This window comes from Equus quagga, chromosome 11, assembly GCF_021613505.1.
Source record: "Equus quagga isolate Etosha38 chromosome 11, UCLA_HA_Equagga_1.0, whole genome shotgun sequence".
In the NCBI taxonomy this organism is placed as follows: Eukaryota; Metazoa; Chordata; class Mammalia; order Perissodactyla; family Equidae; genus Equus; species Equus quagga.
The window spans coordinates 57,154,319-57,178,595 of NC_060277.1; the positions used below are offsets into that span (position 1 = coordinate 57,154,319).

The window sequence follows — 24,277 nt, forward strand, 5'->3', positions numbered from 1 at the left end:
GAGAGGGCAGGGTCCACATGCCCACTGCCTTCTCAGCAAGGGCAGAAACTGGGAGGATGGCCAGGGCCACATGTGGCATCTCCAGCCACTGAGGCCACCCAGCAGCTTCATCAGGTCTTGCTTCCTCCTTGTTAAGGAGACAGAGCATGGCTTGTCACTCCCATCCTACAGCTGAGGAAACAGGCCCAGAGAGGACAAAAGGCTTTCCTGAGGCCACACAGCCAGTCAGTGGCAGAGCTGGGGATCACAGCCAGGCCTGACCCACCCTCTGTTTCTACTCCCCTAGCCCGCCCACATGCAGCCTCACAGGGCGCTGCTGGAGTTCCACTGAGACGACCCCATCTTACCCCGCCTTCTGAGCCCGCAGCCTGGCTCTCCCCAATGCATTATTCAGGCTCCTGAGAGCAAGCCAGCTCCAGTTACACTGACCACAGCCCTGGGCACCTGCCCTGCCCACTCACATCCTCCCTTGCCCAAGACCTAGAGGGTCCCAGTCTCCCCTCCAAGGCAACTTGGTGGGTTTGGAACCTCCCTCCCTGGCTCAGGAGGCGCAGCTCCTTCCACCCAGTGCAGACATGCTGGGTGGTTCAGGGCAGCCGGCTCCCCTCTCTGGGGCTCAGTGTCTTCTTCTGTGAGGTGGCAATGACCTAGCCTCTCACTTCAGTGGGCTGAGCTAGCTGAGGTACAGGGAGGGCCTGACCCATGTCAGCACAGTCATCTTCCTGGCGACTGTAAGGCCAAGATGGTCCCCCAGCACAGGCCGCGGCCATGATTCGGCTGCTCTGGGTAACAACATCCACACACTTTCCACCACGGCTCAAGGGTGAAACCCAAGGCGGCGTCTGGAGGAGATGAATTATGGATCTGGCCTCTTGGAATCCTGGTCCCGGCCAGAAGAAGCTTGACTGTCCCTCCTCAGGCTACCCAGGCCAGTCCCAGCTGCTCTGAGCAGAAGGAGGCTGCCTGTCCAGCCACGGGCAGGAGACTCGGCAGGTCCCCGTGTCTCCAAGAGCCTGAGCTTGTGACACCGGCCCCAGCCCAGTGGGGAGCAGACAGCCACCATGGCAAAGGAGGAAGAAGATGAGAAGAAAGCCAAGAAAGGGAAGAAGGGGAAGAAGGCGCCGGAGCCGGAGAAGCCCAAACGGAGCTTGAAGGGGACGTCGCGGCTGTTCATGGGCTTCCGCGACCGCACGCCCAAGATCTCCAAGAAGGGCCAATTCCGCAGCGCGTCGGCCTTCTTCTGGGGCCTCCACAAGGGCCCTCAGAAGACCAAACGCAAGAAGAAGGCGCGCACCGTGCTCAAGTCGACGTCGAAGCTCATGACACAGATGCGCATGGGCAAGAAGAAGCGCGCGATGAAGGGCAAGAAGCCATCCTTCATGGTGATCCGCTTCCCCGGGAGGCGCGGCTACGGCCGCCTACGGCCGCGCGCCCAGTCGCTCAGCAAGGCGTCCACAGCCATCAACTGGCTCACCAAGAAGTTCCTCATCAAGAAGGCCGAGGAGTCCGGCAGCGAGCAGGCCACGCTGGACGCCTGGCTGAACCGCTCCGGCTCCCGCACGGGCTCCCGCAAGCTGCCCTTCCCGTCGGGCGCCGAGATCCTGCGGCACGGAGGCCGCCTCCGGAGGTTCCCCCGCAGCCGCAGCATCTACGCGTCGGGCGAGCCCGTGGGCTTCCTGCCCTTTGAGGACGAGGCCCCGTTCCGGCCCTCGGGCTCCCGCAAGTCGCTGTACGGGCTCGAGGGCTTCCAAGACCTGGGCGAGTATTATGACTACCACCGCGAGGGCGACGACTACTACGACCAGCAGTCGCTCTACCAGTACGCGGAGGAGCAGGGGCCCTACCTGGCCGGCCATGACCCCTACGGCCCGGCCTGGCCGCCCTACGGAGACCACCCCTACGGGTACCCACCCGAGGACACCTACGGCTACTACCACCCGGACTATTATGGGGGCTCCTACCACCCCACATACACCTATGGCTACGGCTACGACGATTACGAGCCCCCCTACGCGCCCCCGTCGGGGTACGCATCTCCCTACAGCTACTACGACAGCTCAGAGAGCGAGACGTACCCGCACGGCTACTACCTGGATCCTTACGCACCTTATGAGGCGCCATACCCGCCCTATGACCTCGCCTATGACCTGCCGTACGACGGACCCTACTTCAATCCCTACCGGGTGCCCTATGGCGCCCCTTATGGCGCCCCCTACGCCGAAGGCATCTATGGTGATGGGGACCAGGCCATCTACCCCCCCGCAGAGCCCTATCTTTACCCGGAGGAGTCGGCCTTCGCGTACCCGTGGCTGCCGCCGCCCATCCTGTCGCCCCACAACCCTTACGCCCACCCCATGGATGACATCGCGGAGCTGGAGGAGCCGGAGGAGGCGGGCGGGGAGCGGCCGAGCACCTCCTTCCGCCTGCCCAGCGCCGCCTTCTTCGAGCAGCAAGGCATGGACAAGCCTGCCAGGTCCAAGCTGTCCCTCATCCGCAGGTTCCGCCTCTTCCCGCGGCCCCAGGTGAAGCTGTTTGGGAAGGAGAAGTTGGAGGTGCCCCTGCCCCCCTCCCTGGACATCCCTCTGCCTTTGGGGGATGCCGATGAAGACGAGGAAGAGGAGGAGGTGCCCCCGGTGCCATACGCTCACCCCTTCTGGGGCTTCCTCACCCCGCGCCAGCGCAACCTCCAGCGCGCCCTGTCGGCCTTCGGTGCCCACCGGGGCCTGGGCTTCAGCCCCGAGCTGGGCCGCCCCCCGCCTCGCCCGGCCACCTCGCTGGCGCGGTTCCTCAAAAAGACGCTGTCGGAGAAGAAGCCCCCCTCGCGGCTCAGGGCCAGCCAGAAGGCCCGGCTGGGAGGCCCAGCGGTCAGGGAGGCGGCCTACAAGCGCTTCGGCTACAAGCTGGCCGGCATGGACGCGGAGCGGCCCGGCACGCCCATCGTGCTGCGGCGGGCCCAGGCGCGGGCTCGCAACAACAACAACTCCCACCGCGCGCCCGCGCCCGCGCCGCCCTCCCGCTGGGGCGCGCTCGGCTCCCCGCCGGCCCCCCGCCGGCCCCCCAGCCCCGGCCCGCCGCCCGCCCCGGCCTTCGCCCCGGCCCTCTCGGGCCTGCCCCGGCCCGCCTCGCCCTACGGCTCCCTGCGCCGGCATCCGCCGCCCTGGGCCGCCCCCGCTCACGTGCCCCACATCCCCCAGGCAAGTTGGTGGGCCTTCGTGGAGCCCCCTCCGGGCAGCTCCGAGGCCCCCCCCGACCTAATGCCCTTCCCCGGCCCCCGGCCCTCCTTCAGGGGCTCCCGCGGGCGAGGGGCGGCCTTCGGCTTCCCGGGGCCGTCCCCGCGGGCGTCGCGGAGGAGGGCCTGGCCGCCCCTGCCCTCGCCCCAGCCCTCGCTCAGGAGCCTGCCCGGCCCGGGCTACCGCTCGCCCGTGGCGCCCGCGTCCCCCCAGCCGTCCGTCCGCGCCGCCCTCTTCCAGCCGCCCTTCTCGCCGCCGCCCCGCCGTCCCCGCTCGTGGCGGGAGCCCGCGTCCCCGCGCCGCGCCTCTGGGCGCCTGGGCCCCCAGCGCTCGCCCGCCCTGGGCGCCCCGCGGCCGCCCTCGCCGCCCCCTCTGCTGGGCTACAGCCCGCGGCGCCGCTCCCTCCACCTGCCCTCGTGCCTCCCGCACATGTGGCGCCGCCTCAGCGAACCGCCCACCGGGGCCGTGAAGCCCAGGGTGCGCCAGCCCTTCCACCGGCCTCCCAGCGCAGGGTCTTGGTCAGCCGCTGCGGCAGCCCCTGAGCTCCGGGAGAGCCCGCGGGAGCCCGAGGACTCGGAGACGCCCTGGATGGTGCCCCCGCTGGCCCCCAGCTGGGACGTGGACATGCCTCCCACCCAGCGCCCACCCTCGCCCTGGCCAGGAGGGGTGGGCAGTCGGTGCAGCTTTTCCAGCCCACACGCTGTACCCAAAAACCCCTTCCTCCAGCACGTGGGACCTGAGCCCTCCCTTGCCCCCCAGCTGGAGGGCCCAGCCTCTGACTCAACCAGTATCTTCCTGGGTAGACACTGCGACCCTGGGTCTGGACAGCTGGCCAAATCGGCTGGCCCGCCCCCTAACAAGCCTGGAGAAGAGGCCACCCCCCGGGACTCCCAGCCGCCAGCAGAGACTGAGCCCTTGACCTTGACACCCTCCAAGGATTCCTCTCCAGAGCAGAAGACACTAAGGCTTAGTCTCTCCCACCCACTGGCCGCTTGTGACAGGAAGAGGGCCACGTGGCCACCATGGCGCCGCTGGGGTACACTGCCCAGCATCCCAGCCCCCTTGGTGTCCACTGGGGCCTCAGGGCCCCTGCCCAAGGTGGGTGAGCGGTGCCAGGCAGGCCCTGGGCGTTTTGCCGTGGTCATGCCTCAGGTTCAAAAGCTGAGCTCTTTCCAGCGACTTGGTCTTGCCACCATGCAGCCCCCCAGCAAGCCAGCCCAGGACCCAGAGCCCCGCCCCAAACCAAGAGCCTGGAGTCTGCTCTGGTCACACCTCTGGCTGCCAGTGGAGGCCCACCAACCCTGGCCACGGGTACACACCCGCCACCTGTCCTGCTGTTCCCCTGGCCCTGGAGCTGCCTACCTGCCCCATGGGGGCCCCTGGGAAGAGGTTGGCCCCAAAAGCTGGTGGAAAAAGGTATGGAGTCACAGGTTAGAGGGAGGGCTTGGGGGTTCTGTTCTGGGAAGCAGGGCAGAAGTCAGCCTCAGGACCTCAGTGAGCTGCTGCCTGCTTGGGCCTCAGTCTTCTCATCTGTAGCTTGGGGAGGACAGGCTCAGGCTCCCAGAGCCTCTGGAGGATTGAACAAGGGGATGCCCAGCACAGGCAGGCACAGGACAGCGAAGCCAGAAAGTCCCCCCGCGTCACTTTGAGGAAGGGCTTTTCTCCCAGCCCGGGCTCTGCGCAGCCCTGTCCTGTTCCAGGCTGGATGGCATGTCCATCCCCAGCTGCCCCTCTGAGGTTTTGGCTGAGTATAACGCTGCAGTAGTTGCCTGTGCACCCTGTCCCACCCCCACATTTATGTCCATGCTGTTCCTCTTGCCTCCTACTGACCCTCCCCCAAATTGGAGTCTTCTCTCTCTTTGAGGTTCCTGCTTAAGGGCAGTCCCCTTGGCTGTAGGATTCTGGACTGAGGGTGAGGGGCTCAGAAACCAAACTTCCAGCCTCTGCATTGCACAATGGGGAAACCGAGGCCCAGGAGGTCACACAGGGGATCAAGGCTGAGCCAGCAGTTTTTCTGTGGCCCATTGTGGGATGCAGGGCAGGCAGCTTGTCTGAGGGGTGCCAAACCTGTGCCTGGCTGCCACAGTCGTGGTGGAACACGAGCTTGATGCCGAGTGGCCCTCAGCGGAGGGGGGTGGTCACCGGAGCCTCCCCCGGGATGCCAGGAGTGGGCGGGGCATGCAGGGGCGGCAGGCATTTCTCAGCTTCTGCAGAAGTGCCCCTGGGAGCGGGCAGCCAACCGGCCTGGCAATGGCGACCGGGGCAGCCTGGCTGCTGGGGGGGCCCTGGCCCCGGCGGCGGGTGCCCCGTGCGGTGTGGGCCGCAGCGTTGCGGGAGCGGGGCGCAGGGCGCCCAGGGGTGAGGGGCAAGGATGCCTGGGCCCTCCTCACCCTGGAATACGTGAGTGGCTGAATTATTTAGGGTTTGCAGCCACTGGCGCACATGGGCAGAGGGGTGGGCAGGAGGCCAGAGCCTCGAGGGTGATACTCGCTATGTCCTACTTAGCAGGCAGGGCTCCCTCCTGTGTCCCCTTTCCTTGCTTGCTCAGGGAAGGATGCAGGTCGGACCTGAGAGGCCAGAAAGGGTGCACATGTGTGCATGCAGTCATGTGGTCACACCAGGCCTGTGTGCCTGGGACGTGGGCATGCTACAGCCAAACAGGGAAAGTGTGTGCGCCTGCACCATGGTCTGAGCAGACACGGCATCTGTGGGGTCACACATATGCACATAGACGGGCACAGTGGAAATTCTGCAGCCCAAAAGTGGCATCAGGACTTTCGTCTTGAGATGAAAGTCCTGGGGACTTTGTGCCCAAGTGTGGGGACAGCCCCAGCTGTCAAATGGGTAAGAGTGTGTGCCTGCATGTGTGTGCCTCCAGCCAGGCACCGCAGGCCTGCGTGCATGTCCACAGACATCTTGCATCTGTGTGTGGGAGTTGTATGAGTTGCAAGTACTGTTGTGTATAGGTCTGTGCATGTGAGTATGCATGTCTGGGCACAGGGGTATGGTGCTGAAGGGGACAGTTTTAGTCTTTGCCCTCCTGGAGGCCCCATGCAATAAGATACGGACGTTCATCAAGTTGTCACATAAGAAAAGACTTGGGGTCCGCCCTGGGGAAGGGTGTCAGCACTGGGAGAGCATGAGGTTGGGGGTGCTTCCAGCAAGACAGAGGGAGCAGTGCCTGTGTGCATGTGCTCGTCCCCCGGGAAAGGGCCCTTGGGAACACATGGGAGCACCTGCCACAGGGAAAGCGTGCACAGAGGCAGGCAGGCGGTGCTCCTGTGAGTAATGCACGCAGGCTCCATGGGCCATGGCATTCCAAGGCAGGGAGGCCTGTAGGACCCACCTGGCCTGGCTTTTGGGTTCCCTCCTCCACAACAGGAACAGGTCCCAGTCTTGTCCAAGCCAGGGGGCCATGCGTGGACACCCTCCCACTGGGCTGACCACAGACTCTCTCTGGCAGATGCACTCCATCCGCAACCTGCCGTCCTCGAGGTTCCGAGAGCAGCACCGGGAGGATGGCGTGGAGGACATGACACAGCTGGAGTGAGTGGGTGGGCTGCGGGGTCAGTGAGGGGTTGCCCCGGGGTTGCCACGCTCCCGGCCAGAGCACCTGCTTTTACCAGGGATGCCTCACCTCCTGAAATGTTTTCAGAGCCTCATTTCCCTCCTCTGCAAAGTGAGGGTCATGCAGTGTGACAAAAGCCAAATGTGTGCATATCACAGCACTGCGAGTCACACGGGGCTGGGTTCAAATCCCAGCCCCACTACTTACCAGCTGGGTGACCTTGGGCGAATCACTTTGCCTCTCTGTGCCTCGGTTTCTCATCTACGATATGGGAGTGGCGTGGCTGTTGTGAGGGTGCTGGCACAGGACTGTGCTGACGGTAGTCGGTGAGGGCTGCGCTGGTCAATATCACTATCCAGTCACGGTGACTCAGCCCTCATGTCTGCTACCTAAGAGCATCCTCCAAGCCTGTGAGGTAGGAACAGTGATTATCATACACGTTGCACAGATGCAGAAAGTGAGGCACGGAGAGATTGTCACTTGCCCAAGGCCTCATGGTTGGTGTCAGAGAAAGGCTTGAGTTCAGGCTTTTCTGACGAAGGCCCTGCACCGAGGGGGACAGTGGGCCCTGACTGCCCTCTCCTTGTCCTCCCAGAGACCTCCAAGAGACAACCTTGCTGTCCAACCTCAAGACGAGATTTGAACGGAACCTCATCTACGTACGTCCTGGAGCGGGCTCTGCCCTGGGCTTGGGTCTGGAGGCAGCCGTCTCCTGCCTCCTGGGGCCACAGTGGGAAGCACAGATCTCTCCTGCTGGACCCCAGGCTTGTGGCCTCTGGTTCGAACTCGGGGGCTTCTGTTTGAGCATAACATATTAGAGCCTGGAGTTCTAAGATCTCAAGTACTAAAACACAGAATCTTGGAGTGGTGGATGCCAGGGGCAGAGGTCTGGAGACAGGGAGCCCAGAAATGTGTGACCCCACAGGAGACCCGATGGTAAAACTTCCAGAGTCTAGAATCCATAGACGTGGATCCCAGGATGGAGGTGGCTAGGGGGTGGAAGGGAGCTACTGGCCCCAGAGTAATAGAACAGAGGCACAGAACCACAGTGCAGGTGGCAGGGCCACCCCGAAGGGCTCTGGCCACCTCAGAGTCCCCTGGGCTCCCAGCTCCCTCCCCACAGCAAGCAGTTTGACCGTGAAGCAGAGGCTCCAGGAGCCTGGCCCTGATGGTGAGTAAATGAAGTATGCAGCAGCCAACATGACCACCTCTGCAGAGTCGTGGCTGTGGGGCTTTACTCCCTCCAGACGCCTCCCAGCCTCACCCTGGTACAGTGCCTGAAATTCGGCTCCCAGAGCAGATGACACAGGAAGCTGTTAGAGGGTCCGAGGTACAAACACCAAGGCCAGGCAGCCAGGGATCTGTCCCCGGAAATGGAATCCAGGCTCCCAGGAGCAGGGGAGGGAGGGACACAGAGGGCCATGAGGAGCCACAGGCACTGAGGCCACTGTCTGCCCAGCAGACATATATCGGCAGCATCCTGGTGTCAGTGAACCCATACCGAATGTTTGGAATCTACGGGCCGGAACAGGTGCAGCAGTACAGTGGGCGGGCCCTGGGAGAGAATCCCCCGTGAGTGTCTCTGGGGCTGGGGGAGGGGACTGCCCTGGGGTCTCCTGGGTCCCTGCCTGAGCTTGGCGAGTCCCTGGCTGCCCCTCAGCCGTGGTTCAGGGCAGCCCACCTGCTTGGCTCAATAGTTTCTCCCCAAGCCTGGCCATGGCTCCTTCTGGGTTGGAGGCCACTATGGCTCAGACCAGGATGGTGAGCGTTGCAGGGAGCATTCCCCGAGGGGGTGGGGGTAGTGTAGGATTGGCTGCTTGGCTGGACAGAGATGCCCCCCCACCCCATGGGAGGTTTGGGAGCATGGAGGCAGGGGCTGGCCCCAGTGATGCCTGTGGCCTGTCTCTCTAGGCACCTCTTTGCAATTGCAAATCTCGCCTTCGCCAAAATGCTTGATGCCACACAGGACCAGTGCATAATCATCAGGTGACCAGCGGGCAGGCCGGAGACCACGCTGTGTGTGCGCGGGGGCGTGGGGGCGTCTCAGGCATCAGGTCTGCCTCCGGCCAGACCTGCAGTGAGGCTGGGGAAGTCACTCGACCTCTGGAGTGGAGTGTCCTCTGAGTCACGGCGGGGTTGGGGGAACCCAGAGGAGGCAGTGAACAGATTGAAGCTCACTCTGCTCCTTTGCCTGGTCAGTGGAGAGAGCGGCTCTGGAAAAACTGAGGCCACAAAGCTGATTCTGCGCTACCTGGCCGCCATGAACCCAAAACGGGGTGTCATGCAGCAGGTGAGTCTGTCTGTGGCATGATCTGTCTCCCTTCCCAGAGCCCTCAGCCGAGTACCCCTTGTGCTCCCCAAGAGACAAGACTCCGTGGCCCCAGGTGGAGGATGGGGAGGCTGAGCCAGGGTTGCACAGAGGGCTCACGGGACTGGGGCTCCCTGGGCCCGGCCGGAGTGGAGGCCACATGGGCAAGGGGAGTCACTCCACTTCTCCCGCCTGGCCTCACCTTCCTGGTTATGGGTCCTGGACATGAAAGAGGCCTGAATGTGGTGGAGGTTCCTGGGGGTGCGGCAGTAGATGCTGGGGCCCAGCATCTGCAAGATTGGAGGTTTGCTAAGAGTGCTAAGTCCTCCAAACCTGGGATTGTTAGAACCTCAGTAAAGGATTCCTGAGGACCTCCTGGGTGCCAGGCCCAGGCTAGGCTCTGGGGAGGCAGGCAGCAGCAACACAGACTGACAAATGTTCCTACCCTCCTGGGAATTTCATTCTAGTGGAGGATCAGAATGAAAAATAATACAGAAGTAAATTACATATACGTGAAAGGGTGGTAAGTGGTGGAGAAAAAAAGTAGGGAGGCGGATGGGGAGCGTTGAGGGGTTGTAATCTGAAGTGTGGTTGTCAGGGTAGGCCCTACTGAGAAGGCAAGGGAGTGGGCCCTGAGGATGTCTAGGGGAAGAGCAAACAGGCAGAGGGAAGAGCAAGTGCAAAGATCCTGGGGTGCCAGCAGTCTGATGTGCTCAGGGAACAGCAGAGCAGCAGTGTGGAGTCCAGATGAGGCAGGACAGTGGCTTGGGCCAGGGAGGTGGCAATGGGGTTGGTGAGCACGTCTGGATCCTGGTACAGTTCAAAGGCCAGCAAACAACTTGCTGAGGGACCAGACAGGGGTTTGAGAGAGGGAGACGGTCCAAAGGCAACCCCACGCATTCAGCCTGAGCTACAGGCAGCACAGAGATGCCATCAGCTGAGCCGGCAGGGCTGCAGAAAGAAGACACCAGTGCCCTGGAGCTGTCTTCTGGGTGTTCACGCAGGGACTGGGGGGAGGCGGTGGATGTACCACGAGCCTGGAGCTCAGGGAAGGTGGGGCTGGAGGCGAAGGCTCACCAGCTCAGACTCCAGAACCTGACTCTCAGACTCCCTGCCCTGGGCCCTCGAACGTTTGCAAGTGGCCACAGTATCCTAGCCAATAGTGATCTTGGCACGTGATCCTGGGGGCATTGGGTGGGGGCTGCTCCGCCCTCAGGCAGGAGTGGGTCGACCCAGGCTCTGTGGTCAGGTGGGGTTACTTCCTGGCAGGCCCTCTCTGATGTCTGTCTTGGCCTGCCAGCCCCTCCCATTCCAGCTTGGGTCTCCTTACAGCCAACTGGACCATCCCTTTGCTCTAGGCAGGGTTTTCACAACCTCTAAGGTTAGACTTCTGGAAGGACTGACTAGGTAGGCAGGCAGATATGTGCATCAAGCCCTTCCTGTGTGCTGGGTGCCTCCAGTTATGTCATCACAGCAGAGCCTCATAGCAGTGTTGGGGCTGGTACATTTGTGTCCATTTACAGATGGGGAAACTGAGGCCTGGGAGGGGGGATGACTTGCCCAATGTCCCACAGTCAGGGAGTGGAGGAGCTGGGATCTGAAGTTCATAGCAGAGAGCTGTCTTGACGGGTCAGGGAGGACGGTCAGAACCATGCACGTGGCTGGCCTGGGAGTTTCTGTGCTGGGCACATAGTAGGTGTGAAGATGTGCTTGTCAGCTGGGACAACCGTGGGCTCATTTTCTAGCCACTGCCCAGCTCTGCTAGCGTAATCAGACAGTCTGATCTGTGGTCAGTTTTAGGCCTGTTTGGACCCAGGGTCTTAAACAATGTCCCTTGTCTTGGCTCCATCCTCCCCCATGTATGGGCGTCATTCTCAACTTGTCTCCCACTGGTCAGCAAGATGGTGCCACAGAACCACAACCCACACCAGGAAAAGTCTCTGGGCTCCCTCTCGTTGGGCTGTTTTTGGCCCTGTGTCCTCATGGGACCCAGTTGTGCCTTGACCAGCCGAGGCCTGGGCCACAGGCTCGGCCTCTAGGCTTGGATGTGACAAGGGTTCCCAGATGGGGAGTGGCTGGATGCTGCACAGCCCAAACCATAGGCACCACCCCCCCTGGGGGCCGGGCTGGTTGTCCCCACAGGGCCAGGTGTTCACCCGCCTGGCCCACCATTCCTTGCCCCAGCCCTGGGCTGTGTGACCCACCCTGTGCTGGACACCAGGAACAGAGAAACAGCCGACTCACCTCCAGGTGCCCTCAGGGGGCTCCCAGGCTAATGGATGGCACAGGCCAAACCTCAGGCAGACCCTGACTCATTGAGCAACCCCAGGCCAGCCCCTGCGCCTCTCTGGGCCTCAGGCTACTCTTCTGTTCAGTGGGCACAGTATTTCCTGGACAAAACAGGACCACGGGAGTGAGCAGATGGAGGGAACTGGCACCGTCCTCAAGGTAGCAGTTACTATTTCTGGAGAGACTGGACTTCCCCTGCTTCTCCCCTAAGAATTTGTCCTGAGGAAGTGACTCAGCCAGAGAAGCACCGTATGCATGACAGTGCACATGCTCGTCGCACTCCTGTGGTCTCTTACAGACTCAGGAGTCCCTGGGTGTGTCGCCTCACCTCTCCAAGTCTGAGTTTCCTGATCTGTAAAGCAAGGGGGGTATGAGCACCCACCTCGTAGGACCGTTAACAACGATGTAACGAAGGCAAAGGGCCTGGCACACAGTAGGTGCTTAATGAGTGGGGGCTGTGATTAGCTATGACCTGGGCTGCTCTACTCTCATAAAACGATACTCCTTCTTGCATCCATTTAGCAGCTATGTTTTGAGGGCCTCCTCTGCACCACATCCTGTGTAGACGCTGGGGACCCAGAGGTGTTTAGACCGACAGATTCCTGCCTGTGGGGCCAACATTCTAGTTGGGGGAGACAGATGATACAAGGAAATGAGAGAGTTTGCCAATGGCGCCGAAGGCTACAGAGGGAGGGAATTCTGGTGCCCAGAGGCAGGAGCGTGCCTGGGTGTGAAGCGCACAGTCAGGAGGGCTGTGGTGCTGGGCAGAGGGAGGGAGAAGAGGAGAGATGGAGACGTAGCCAGCCGGGGCTGGGCTGGGCAGGGTCGTGGAGGTCTGCGAGGACTTGGCTTTGAGCCTGAGTGAGGTGGGCCGTGGGGAGAACATGACCCAGTGCAGGTTTGCCAAGGACCCTGGAGGGAGCAAGGCCGGGTTCGCAAGGACGCTCCTGCGGGAGCCCAGGTGATCCGTGGTGCTGTGGCTGTGGGGATGGGGAGAAGAGGACATCCCCAGAGCCTTTTGGCAGGTGGACCCAACAGATTCCCACACCCTGGGTTACACTGCAGTCCCCAGGCCCAGACACCTGGGATCTCTCACCTGGTGGTCTCCCGCCTGCCGCAGGGGCCGAAGGGGTTGGCTAGTCTCTCCATGGTCTGAGGCCCCTGGTGTCCTGGGGTGAGGTGGTCAGTCCTATGGGTGACCGCTTCTGTTCTTGCTCCTCTCTCCTTCTCCTCCCTCCTGGCTGCTCCTGAAGATAAAGGTACTTGGAGTGTTTGTGTGCATGTGCAGGCTCGTGCCCCTGTGAAATGCATGTGTGGGGTGCACGTGTGCACATACTCGTGTGTGAGGCAGGATGGGCGGGAAGAGGTGTCTGAAGGCCTGTCCAGGCAGGGGGCCTCCAGGTGAGGGCCAGGGGGCTGGAAGAGGGGTAGCTGAGGTCTGCATGTGGGGATTGGACAGCATGAGGTGGGGACACTGGGAGACCCTGGGGTTCTATGGGGAGCCCACCTCCAGTTGCCCCTTACAAAGGGGATCCTTGAGGGGTCTGTGTCTGGGGAAACCTAGGAGTGGCCCCAGCCATGCTCCCTACTCTAGGCCTCCAGAGCACTTCCCACATCTTCTTTTGGGGTCCAGATCCTAGAGGCAACACCCCTCTTGGAGTCCTTCGGTAACGCCAAAACCGTCAGGAATGACAACTCCAGCCGCTTTGGGAAGTTCGTGGAGATCTTTCTGGAAGGGTAAGTGGGACAGTGGAGGAGCCCCTGAAGGCCTGCAGCTCACTCTGTGTCCTGGCACAGCCCCTCAGAGCCGACATCAGCCGCCCCTCCCCACCCCTGCTGTGTGCTTCAGCTGACTGTGCTCCCCCACCCTAGGGGCGTGATCTCTGGTGCCATAACCTCCCAGTACCTGCTAGAGAAATCCAGGATTGTGTTTCAGGTGGGCCAGGCCCTCCCAGGCCCTTGTGTGTTGGAATGGGGTCGGGGCGGAGGTGTGTATACATGCAGGTGCTCAGAGCCTGGCCCTGGCGGGATAGCCGAATGGTGAATTAATGAACAGATCCAAGTGTGTGTGTGTGTGTGTGTGTATGTGTAAGCATGTGACCGTGTCTCCTCCCCTCCCCCACGCCCTCCAACCACATGGGCTCTTCCTTGTCCCTAAGGCACGCTGGGCTCTCTCTGCTGCCTCAGGGCCTTTCTACGTGCTCTTCCTTCTATCTGGAGCATGGCCAAACCCCTCATGTCCTCCAAGTCTTCCCCGAAATGTCGCCTGCTCAGGAAGCCACCCCATCTAAAAATGCAGCCCCTCTCCATCCTGCTGGAACTCTCCGCCCCCTTTGCTGCTTTGTTTCTCTCCAAAGCACTTCTCACTGCCTGCCAGCTTTCGTGTTTTAACCGGTGGTTTGCTGAGTATCTGTCTCCCCAGCTAGCAGGTGGCTCCATGAGGTCAGGGGTGTCTGTCTGCCCTGTTCCCCACTGTGCCCCTAGAACAGCACCCGGCACACAGTCGGTGCTCAGCCCTGGCTGAGGGAACCCTCAGGAGGCCTCGTGTGTGCACGTCTGGTCTACAGATACACGCGTATGTGCATGTATGGCCGGTACGCACGTGAGAAGGGCCACCTTTCTCTTGTTTCTCTAAACAAAGTGAAATCCTGCCCAGAGACCCCCACCCCAGCCAGCAACAGACCGGGAGCTCGCTCATCACAGAGGTGCCTGGTCTCACCTGCAGGCCCATGTATTTATACTTGTGGGCACACCTGGGCTTGTATGTGTGTCTGGGGGGCCACCTAGTTGGGCGGCTTTCCCCTCTGCACCCACCCACCCACTCTGCAGGCCAAAAACGAGAGGAACTACCACATCTTCTATGAGCTGCTGGCCGGACTGCCTGCCCAGCTCCGGCGGGCCTTCTGCCTGCAGGAGGCTGAGACCTACTATTACCTGAACCAGGTGAGCGCCAGCAGCACCTGAGGCCCCAGCCTGTGCCCCCGCCTGTGCCCCCGCCCATCAGCCCACTTGGGCCTAGGGAGTCACGTTGTGCTGTCCTAGTGGCCAGCCAAGGCAATGGGGGCTTGGGAGGGCAAGTTTGGATTTAAGGTGTTTCCTCATGAGGCAGACAGGTGTCTTTGGGATCCAAACCTAGGGTCGGGGAGGCTTACCTGACTCTTCGTTTTCCTGGAGCCCAGAACAGAACTAAGCAGCCTGGAGCTACTGCACTTCCCCTCCAGTGCCTCAGTTTCTTCATCTGTGAAATGATGAGGCACTCTTCAGGGACGTAGCGAGGAGCAGAAGGAACCACATGTCAGGCTCTTAGCACAGGGCCTGGCAACTAGCACCTGCTCAGAGCCTCCGGCCCGCGGGAATGGAACGGGGTGACCAGCTCGGCCGGGCTGCAGGTCTGGGCAGAGCAGGGACCTTGAGGGCTCCCGGCCCCCGCTCTGGGTCCCTGACCCCTGGCCCCTGCCCTCACCCAGGGTGGGAACTGTGAGATCTCGGGGAAGAGCGACGCAGATGACTTCCGCCGGCTCCTGGCTGCCATGGAGGTCCTGGGCTTCAGCAGTGAGGACCAGGACAGCATCTTTCGCATCCTGGCCTCCATCCTGCACCTGGGCAATGTCTACTTTGAGAAGTATGAGGTGAGAGGACGCCATGCCTGCCACAGGGCCCCAGCACCCTCGGGACATGAGTGTCCTTTCAGAGGCTTAGGCACCATCCGTACTTGCCTGTCAGGCTACATGGGGCACACACCGTTTGTTCTTGCCTCCACTTGGGGGTGGCTCATCTTTTCCTTAGTGATGTGTGCGAGCACTTTATATATGTATATGTTAAGGAAATTAGCCCTTTGTCTCTGATATGAATTGAAAATATATTTTCTAGTTTATCATTTATATTTTGGCTTTGTTTACAGGTTTTCTTGGTGTTTGGGGATTTTTTTCGGGCCCTGCAGATTTTTAAAATTATTTTTAGGCGTTTCATTTATCAACCTTTTCTTGTATAAGTTTTAGACATTTTGTCGTTTTTAGAGAGACCTATCTCTCTAAAATTATAACAGGCTTCTCCCATATTTTTTTCAAGACCGTTTTATGGTTTTTGTGTGTATTTTTTTTTTTAACATGTAAATATTTGGTTTATCAGGAGTTTATCCTAGTAAGGTGTGAGGTAAGGATCCAGTTTCTTTTTCCCAGATGGCTACTCAGTTACTAATGCCCCAACTTGAGAAATGCATATTGATCATGCACTGAATCCCTCTGGACATTCGTGTCCTACGCCAGGCTTTCTGTTGTGTTTCATTAGCCTATGCACATCCTCTATGCCTATCCGCAGAGGCCACTAAAGCCACACTTGTTAATGGTTGTAGCTTTATGATGTGTTTTATCATCTCGTAGGGCCCCCTGCACTCCTCTTCCATTCCAGAACGGTCCCGGCTATTCTAGCTTGTTCATGTTTTTTGGTTTTTGTTTTTCTTTTTTTTTGAGGAAGACTGGCCCTGAGCTAACATCCGTGCCCATCTTCCTCTATTTTATATGTGGGACACTTGCCACAGCCTGGCTTAACAAGCAGCCTTAGGTCCACACCCGGGATCCGAACCCACGAACCCCAGGCCGCCGAAGTGGAATGGGCAAACTTAACCGCTTGCCACTGGGCCGGCCCCTTATTTATGTTTTTTATATGAACTTTAAACTCAGCTTTCTATCTTAGAACATGCTCCTGTTGGTACTTTGTGTAGACGGATGCACAGGAGGTGGCCTCGGTGGTGAGCGCCCGGGAGATCCAGGCCGTGGCAGAGCTGCTGCAGGTCTCCCCTGAGGGCCTGCAGAAGGCCATCACCTTCAGAGTGACCGTGAGTCTGCGCTGTGAGGGTTCTAGCCCAGCCTCCTGCCAGCGCCCGCACAGAGCTGCTTCGTGCCCCATCCTGTGGGCCCTCTCTCCCTCTCCCTTCTCCTCCCCGTCCTGCCCATCTTCTGGGTTGGGCCCAGAGTAGGGTAACCTCAGACCCCAAAGGCATTAGGCATTAGACACCAACCTCCAGGCCTTTGCATAGGCTGTTCCTTCCGCCTGGAATGCCCCTCCCTTTCTCACACCTACTCATCCTTCAAGACCCAATACAGGGGCCGGCTCATGTTCTGCTTTGGTGGCCTGGGGTTCGCCAGTTCGGATCCCGGGTGTGCACATGACACCGCTTGGCAAAAGCCATGCTGCGGTAGGCATCCCACATATAAAGTAGAGGAAGATGGGCACGGATGTTAGCTCAGGGCCAGTCTTCCTCAGCAAAAGGAGGAGGATTGGCAACAGTTAGCTCAGGGCTAATCTTCCTCAAAAAAAAAAACAACAAAAAAACACAGACCCAATACAGGTATCCCCCTCCTGCAGGGAGCTATCCCTGAGCCCTGGCTGGGTGAGTACCTCCTCTGGCCCCTCCACAACCGCTGGCCCCTCCTCCCTTCCCAGATCCCCCTGTGTCTGCTCGTGCTCTTATGCTCTTAGGCTCACTCTGTCTGCGAATGCCTCTGCCTCCCCGTTAGTCCAGCGGCCCCACACCCACCAGCATAGGCGGGCAGAAGGAGGGATGAGGGTGTCCTGTTCCACACCCTGGCCAGCTGTGTGCCTGAGACCAGTCACACCATCTCTTGGACTCCGTTCCCCACACGTCCTGCCCCCACAATCCTCTGGGGACTTCTTGGAGGTGGTGGGCAGCCTGTTGTCACTCAGGGGCTATGTCCCTCCCCAGGAGACCATGCAAGAGAAGATATTCACCCCGCTGACCGTGGAGAGCGCTGTGGATGCCAGGTGAGGCCCCGTCCCTCCCTGCCTGAGCCCCCAGACCCCGAGGCGCCCCCTCAGTGCTGCCCACCCCAACACCGGGTCTGCTCCAGGGACGCCATCGCCAAGGTCTTGTATGCACTGCTGTTCAGCTGGCTCATCGCCAGGGTCAACGTGCTGGTGTCCCCACAGCAGGACGCGCTGTCCATCGCCATCCTGGACATCTACGGCTTTGAGGTGGGGCTTCACGGGAGCGAGGGGCAGGGCGGATGGCTTCAACCCTCGCGTGTCTGCCCACGGCACGCGTCGTCTGTTCAGGCCCCTCCCTCACTGTTCTCTCCTGTCTCTTACGGCCTCTTCACTCACCCACACAAGCATCCCTGAGGCCCCTGGCTGCCGGGCCCTGTGCTGAGCAACACCAGGGGCCCCGGGAAGGACCAGATCTGGGCCCTGCCCTTGGGAGCTTCCAGGAGGGCCTGGCTTGGGGTGGGGGACAGACGCCGACAAACACGGGTCAGAGCCGTAACAGAGGCAGCCTGGCAGTGGGGGAGCCTAGAGAAGACCCTTAGCTGGGCCGGGCAGGGGTCAGGGAGTCTTCCTGAAGGGGGAGGAGACACCCCCGAGCTAATTCTTTAAGAACCAGTAAAGGCACCTGAGGCAGAGGAAACAGCTTCTGCAGAGGCTGAGAGGTGTGGTGGGGCATGCTGTCTGGGAGCCGGGGCAGGCGGGGTGTGGGCACAGGGCTGTGTTGAGTGCACAGGGAGCGAAACGGTAAGAGACATGGCAGGGTCGTCACAGTGGAAGTGCTGGCTGGTACTCACCTGGCCATGTCATGTGCCAGGTACTGTTCTGAGCACTTTCTGTTTAAAGTCACTAAATCCTTCCACCCACCCTAGGATAGGTGCTGTCGTTATCCTCATTTTACAGGTGGGGAAACTGAGGCACAGAGGGATTTGCCCAAGGTCACATAGAAAGTGGCAGAGCTGGGATTGGAAGCCAGGCAGAAGGTTCCAGAGCCTGGGACTTTAACCACTACCTGTGCTGCCTCTTGTGGGGACCTGGCCTGGGCACCTGTGCACTGGGAGCCATAGAGGGTTCTGAGCAGGGTGTCTGTGATCAGGACTCCAGCTTTCTGAAGCTGTGGCCGTGAAAGGCAGGGAGGGCACTGAGCCAGAGCTTGGGGCGGGAGGACGGACAGGGCCCTAGGCAGGGACAGATGGGCTGCTGGCCACGGGGGGACCAGGGCCAGCCTCACTGCCCACCCAGCAGGACCTGAGCTTCAACAGCTTCGAGCAGCTGTGCATCAACTACGCCAATGAGAACCTTCAGTACCTTTTCAACAAGATCGTCTTCCAGGAGGAGCAGGTGTGCAGGGCCCCCGCGAGCGCTCCCGTCCCTGTCCTGACCAGCCAGCGGGCCTTGCTGTAGACAGGACATGCTGCTGCTTTAAGGGCGCATCAGTGGTTGTCAGTAAACCGAATGGCAGGAAAGGCATTCTAAGCTGGGGGCCAGCACCTGTGAAGGCCTGTGTTCTGGAGGGGAAGGTGCTGGGGTGCTGAGCCCAGAGAACAAGGATCCTCTGGCCCTCTGCAGGGCTGTCCCAGGTGGAGGGAGGAGCAGGGCCCAGAGATGGCTCATGTTGTCCTGCTAGGAAGTGAGCTCCCTGTGCTAGGAGGTGTGCAAGCAGGTGCCTCTGGCCAGGCCCATTCAGACAGATTTGGCCTGGGAGGCGAGGTGGGCAGGGCTCGGAGGCTGAGCCCCTGCTGCCCGCAGGAGGAGTACATCCGGGAGCAGATCGACTGGCAGGAGATCGCCTTTGCCGACAATCAGCCCTGCATCAACCTCATCTCACTGAAGCCCCACGGCATCCTGCGCATCCTCGACGACCAGTGTTGCTTTCCCCAGGTGAGCCGCAGTGGCTGTGTGAGCCTGGCCAGGTTGCTCAGTGTCTCTGAGCCTCATGTCCTCATTAGGCCTGAGTCCTGCAGTCTTCTCTGCTCTGACCTGGCTATGGGGGCTCAGGACACCCAGCCTGCCATTCACAACTTGGGGTAGTTGAGGTTGGACAGAGGGCTACGCGTGTGCAGAGGAGAGGCTGCCCCAGCCTGAGAAGTCACAGGAGGCTTCCTGGAAGAGGTGACCGATTGGGCCTCAGATTTTGACTGGAAGACACAAGGGTGGGATAAGTGCTCTGGGCAGTGGGACAAGAGAGTGCACAGGCAGCTTGGCTGGAGGGGAGGCAGCTGGGAGCTAATCAGACTCACCTGTCTGCAGGGGTCCGGCAGTGGGCAGTGAGGGGAAACCGTGACCCCGTGCTGGCTGGGGACCAGTCAGGGCTGGAGAATTTGCCACTAGACCAGGAACACGGTGCCCAGGCCTCCTGCCCACCCACTGGCCCCCACTTGCCCTCAGGCCACAGACCACACATTTCTGCAGAAGTGCCATTACCACCACGGCGCCCACCCCCTCTACTCTAAACCCAAGATGCCGCTGCCCGAGTTCACCATCAGGCACTACGCGGGCAAGGTCACCTACCAGGTGAGGCCTGAGACGGCTGGCTGCCAGGGCTGTGTCCCTGCCAGTGGAGACACTGAGCGCCACGTGGCCCCAGGCGTTCACACCTGGTCCAGTTCCAGCCTGCTGATCCCTGTCTGTGTGACCTTGGGCAAAGCACTTTACCTCTCTGAGCCTCAGTTTCCTCATCTGGGAAACGGGGGCAACAATAGTGTCCACATCATGGGGCGAGCGAGAGAAATCCAGGGCCAGGGTGGGTTTGATGAAGAGTGGCTGTTGTCAGTAGTGATGTCACTGTGGTCGCTGTTGTCCCTGTTGTCTCCGGCATGTCCCTGCCCTGGACGTGTCTCAGACCAGGCTTCTAAGCCTCTGTCCCTGTCTGGGCCTCCCTGTTGTCATCTGTGGAGTGGGCCCAGGGCAGGGTCCTCCACTGAGGACAGGGCTGAGACCTGGACGAGTCATGTGGAGCTGCAGCTGGTGCTCTCCTCCCCCAGGAGTGGGGAGGGTAGTGGGACTGTGAGGAGGGGGCCAGACCAGGGGGACAGGGAGACCGAGTCCTGGGGGGCAGGGCTGGGGTCACCTGGGGGCAGTGAGCCCCGACCCCCAGTAAAGAGGAAGAGAGGAGGAGGGAAGCAGGCAGACTGACACACTGGGGCAGGTCACCCCCTGCTCTTCCCCTTGAGCTGTAGCCCCTTTGCAGGTGCACAAGTTCCTGGACAAGAACCACGACCAGGTGCGCCAGGACGTGCTGGACCTGTTCATGCGGAGCCGGACACGGGTGAGCAAGCCTCGCCTCCTGCTGCCCTGGCCCTGCCCCAGAGCACCCAGCCTGTGGTCAGGCTCCTCTCCCAGTCCTGAAATGGGGAGGTAGCCTAGCCCCCACCCCTTGTCCTGCCTCTGGCTCACCCCAGCCCCGGCCACGCCCTGACCCCCGTCCCAACTGTTCTCTCTCCTTCCTTCTGTCCTGACCTTGCCCCCTGAAGGGCCACACCCCTGGCTGGCCCCACTGGATGGCCCTGTCTCTCTGCCAGCCCATCCTGACCACGCCCTCCCAGTCCTGCCCATCCCCTCGCTGCGCAGGTCTCGGCTGCTGGTGTCCTGAGCCACCCACCCATCCTCTGGACCTCCGCTTCCCCCTCTGTTAAATGGGCACCGTCCTCCGGAGGCCATTGCCAGAGTCCACAACCATGTGTGTAGCAGGCCACCTTGGGGCCAGGCACACAGCCAGTCCTGTGTGTCTCCAGACTGAAAAAAAAAGTCAGCCCAGCCACGGGATGGGTCCTGTGGAAGGTGCTGAGCACCCTGACTTGAGAGGTGTGCAAGCTGGGAGCGCAGTGGCCTTGCGGAGAGGGCAGGGGTCCAGTGGTTAGTTTTCTGATCCCTCTGGTCCAGAGATTGGCCCCTTTTATTCTCTCCCTGTTTCTCTCCCCGTTGTCTCTTGCCCCCCGCCTCTCCCTGGCCTTCGGTGCCTTGACCGCTGCCACCTCTGCAGGTGGTGGCACACCTCTTCTCCAGCCACGCCCCGCAGGCTGCCCCACAGCGCCTGGGCAAGAGCAGCTCCGTCAGCCGGCTACACAAGGCACACACAGTGGCCGCCAAGTTCCAGCAGTCGCTCCTGGATCTGGTGGAAAAAATGGAGAGGTGGGCGTGGCAGACGGGAGGGCACCCAGCCTCACCTCTGACCCACTCCATGACCCTCACGGGTAAGCACCTTTCTTTTCTGGGGCCTCACACTGCCCTCCTCCCACCCCTGCCCAGGTGTAACCCCTTGTTCGTGCGTTGCCTGAAGCCCAACCACAAGAAGGTACGTGATGACTGAGGTCTCAGGGAGAGCTAAATCCTCTTCCCCGTGCTGTGTGACCTTGGGCAAGTGGCTTTGCTTCTCTGGACCTCCATCTTCCCAGCCCACTGTGGGGACAATTCACCATTGACAGTTACCTTTGCACACGGGTGGGCGAATGTGCAGACTCCCTGTCTGGGCCTTCCCCACAGGAGCCAGGCCTCTTTGAGCCAGATGTGGTAATGGCACAGTTACGCTATTCGGGGGTGCTGGAGACTGTGCGGATCCGCAAGGAGGGCTTTCCGGTGCGGCTGCCCTTCCAGGTGTTCATTGACAGGTACCTCAGTCAGAGTGGTTCCTGATCTCCATGGACCCCTAACTAGCCCCCCAGGGCCCCAGGAATACACAACCGAAGCAGGACAGGGCTTGCCATGCACAGTTGCTCAGGTTGTACACCACACAAGACCGCCACATGCTAGCTGTTATATGGCAAATATATCTATTGTTTTGCATTTTTTTGTAGTTTCATGTTGATTCCAAAGAGGAGTAATTTTAACAGTTATTATGATAAGCTTCCAGCAGATGGCAGTAAAGCGTCTTATTCTACTGAAACCAACCAAGGATTTTCTGACACCCAGGAGTAGAGTCTTGAGGATGGAGTGCCTTTTTCTGATTAGAAGACACTGAGTAGAGCTACTGCTGGGGCTTGGGCCTCCTGGAGTCGGGGGTTGGGGTGAGCCTGTGGTCTAGCAGGCAGCCAGGGTGAGTGGCACAGCCTGGCTAAGTTTGGGCCCCTGCAGGTACCGCTGTCTAGTGGCCCTCAAGCACAGCCTGCCAGCCAGTGGGGACGCATGTGTGTCAGTGCTGAGCCGCCTGTGCACCGTCACACCGAACATGTACCGTGTCGGCATCAGCAAGGTGAGTCCTGCGCCACACTCAGCCCTAGAGGCCCCGAGTCAGGGGCTCCAGAACTGGCACCTGTATGCAGAAATGTCCCAGAGGCCACCCGGCTGAGCTTGGTAAATGGAGTGCTGACCCCACCTCCAGACCTTAGCTCGGCAGTTCCCACTGCCTGATGTACCAGCACCCTCTCTTCCACTTCTCCAAACCCAGCCCATCCTCCGCCCAGCTCCAGGAGGCCACCCTCTCTGTTCTGTCTCCATGGACTTCTGGGGGGTGGGGGGGCGCCCATCCAGCCGCCTGGCCCTTAGGGCCTCAGCCCTGCCTCCCGTCCTCAGCTGTTCCTCAAGGAGCACCTGCACCAGCTGCTGGAGAGCATGCGGGCGCGGGTCCTCAACCTGGCAGCCCTCACGCTGCAGCGCCGGCTCCGTGGCTTCCTCATCCAGCGGCGTTTCCGCTCCCTGCGCCGCAAAGTCGTCCTGCTGCAGAGCCGGGCCCGTGGCTACCTGGCCAGGTGCAGTCCAGAGAGGGCGGGACTCCCTGCAGCCCTAGGGCTGGGCTTGGGAGAGGGTATGCCCTGGTAGGAAGCTCCCTGTTCCTGGAGGCATGCAAGACGCTTCTTTCCTCCCCACCCCAGGCAACGATATCAGCAGATGAGAAGGAGGCTGGTAAAGTTCCGGTCCCTGGTGCACACGTACATGAGCCACCGGCGTTACCTCAAGGTGGGGGCCCGCCCCTCGCCCTTCTACCAGGAGCCAGGCCTGCCCCATCTGGGTCCAGGGAGCAGCAGGGGTGGGCAGGAGGCGCTTAGCACTGGAGGAGACTGTTGGTCTTGGACATTCTTGGGTTCGGCTCCCGGCTCTGCCACTCCCTGGCTGTGTGACCGTGGCCCCCCTTGCGGTTGTGGAGAGGGTAAAATGAGATGCTGCACGGGAGGGATGTGGCCTGAGCTGGGATCAAGGTGGGGTCCTCAGTGATTGGGTACGATTAGAATTTGGCGACTGAACAGCACTGACATAGATTGCTCTTACTTCGATGCCAGTCTTGGCCACTGTCGCATAAACCAGCCACTGGAAAGACACATGTACCTCCCCAAAGCCCTGCAGAACTGCGTGGCTTCCACTGGAGGCTTTGTGGGGCCCCAGGGGAGGGGCTTCTGTCACACGTCTCTTGGCTGCTTCCCCGAAATCCTCCTGTGCGGCTCCCTTTGCCGCGTCTCACTCCCTCTGCCCTCTGCCCTCTGCCCCTGCCTGTCTCTCCATTGCTCTGTCTTTCTCACTTCCCCTCCCTGTTTGTCTGGCCACACCTCTGCCTCCCCCTGTCTGTGAGGTGGGGCAGTCGCCTCCAGACAACAGGCCAGCTGATCCCCTTGCTTCTCACGCCGCTACCTTGAGCGCGCGGGCCTGGGCCTGCCGTCACCTCTGCCTGCCATTTCCCACCTTGACCATCTGCCCTTCTGCAGCTGAGGGCAGAGCAGAGGCTCCGGGTGGAGGAGGTGCGGCTACGGGAGCAGGAGGTGGGTGCGGGGGTCTGGGTGGCAGCAGGGGCCAGGAAGGGAGGCTGGCAGGTGGGGGCTATGGCAGGCCTGTCCCCTCACCATGCACTGTCCCTGCAGGAGCTGAGCAAGCGGGAGGTGGTCGCTGTGGGGCACCTGGAGGTACCAGCAGAGCTGGCCGGGCTCTTGCGAGCAGTGGCAGGTACATCAGCACTGGACTGTGTGGTTGGGGTGGGTGTGAGTGGGCAAGGGAGCCTCATGCCCTCCTCTCTCCCCAGGCCTCAGGCCGGCCCGGGAGCCCCAGGTGGCCCCCGTGCGGACTCCCCAGCTCCAGGCTGAGCCCCGTGTCACACTGCCCCTGGACATCAACAATTACCCCATGGCCAAGTTTGTCCGGTGCCACTTCAAGGTAAGGGCTGGCCTAGGCCCAAGTGGCTCT

At 60.9% G+C, this 24,277-nt stretch overlaps 1 protein-coding gene across 1 annotated transcript in view; it reads left to right on the forward strand.

The window, feature by feature from the left end:
* The first annotated feature begins 1,061 nt into the window (after positions 1 to 1,061).
* Positions 1,062 to 24,277, forward strand: part of MYO15A (myosin XVA) — a 52,370-nt gene continuing 29,154 nt past the window's right edge. The window contains exons 1-27 of the mRNA XM_046677899.1: positions 1,062 to 4,646; positions 6,694 to 6,776; positions 7,394 to 7,457; positions 8,261 to 8,370; positions 8,710 to 8,784; positions 8,998 to 9,088; positions 12,649 to 12,654; positions 13,029 to 13,132; positions 13,268 to 13,331; positions 14,225 to 14,338; positions 14,863 to 15,024; positions 16,116 to 16,229; positions 17,118 to 17,176; positions 17,263 to 17,386; positions 18,419 to 18,514; positions 18,923 to 19,054; positions 19,562 to 19,687; positions 20,364 to 20,441; positions 21,156 to 21,304; positions 21,422 to 21,467; positions 21,656 to 21,780; positions 22,244 to 22,361; positions 22,682 to 22,857; positions 22,981 to 23,065; positions 23,806 to 23,859; positions 23,959 to 24,040; positions 24,117 to 24,247. Of these exons, the coding sequence (XP_046533855.1) occupies positions 1,062 to 4,646; positions 6,694 to 6,776; positions 7,394 to 7,457; positions 8,261 to 8,370; positions 8,710 to 8,784; positions 8,998 to 9,088; positions 12,649 to 12,654; positions 13,029 to 13,132; positions 13,268 to 13,331; positions 14,225 to 14,338; positions 14,863 to 15,024; positions 16,116 to 16,229; positions 17,118 to 17,176; positions 17,263 to 17,386; positions 18,419 to 18,514; positions 18,923 to 19,054; positions 19,562 to 19,687; positions 20,364 to 20,441; positions 21,156 to 21,304; positions 21,422 to 21,467; positions 21,656 to 21,780; positions 22,244 to 22,361; positions 22,682 to 22,857; positions 22,981 to 23,065; positions 23,806 to 23,859; positions 23,959 to 24,040; positions 24,117 to 24,247 (6,153 nt within the window). The remainder of the gene's footprint in view (positions 4,647 to 6,693; positions 6,777 to 7,393; positions 7,458 to 8,260; positions 8,371 to 8,709; positions 8,785 to 8,997; positions 9,089 to 12,648; positions 12,655 to 13,028; positions 13,133 to 13,267; positions 13,332 to 14,224; positions 14,339 to 14,862; positions 15,025 to 16,115; positions 16,230 to 17,117; positions 17,177 to 17,262; positions 17,387 to 18,418; positions 18,515 to 18,922; positions 19,055 to 19,561; positions 19,688 to 20,363; positions 20,442 to 21,155; positions 21,305 to 21,421; positions 21,468 to 21,655; positions 21,781 to 22,243; positions 22,362 to 22,681; positions 22,858 to 22,980; positions 23,066 to 23,805; positions 23,860 to 23,958; positions 24,041 to 24,116; positions 24,248 to 24,277) is intronic.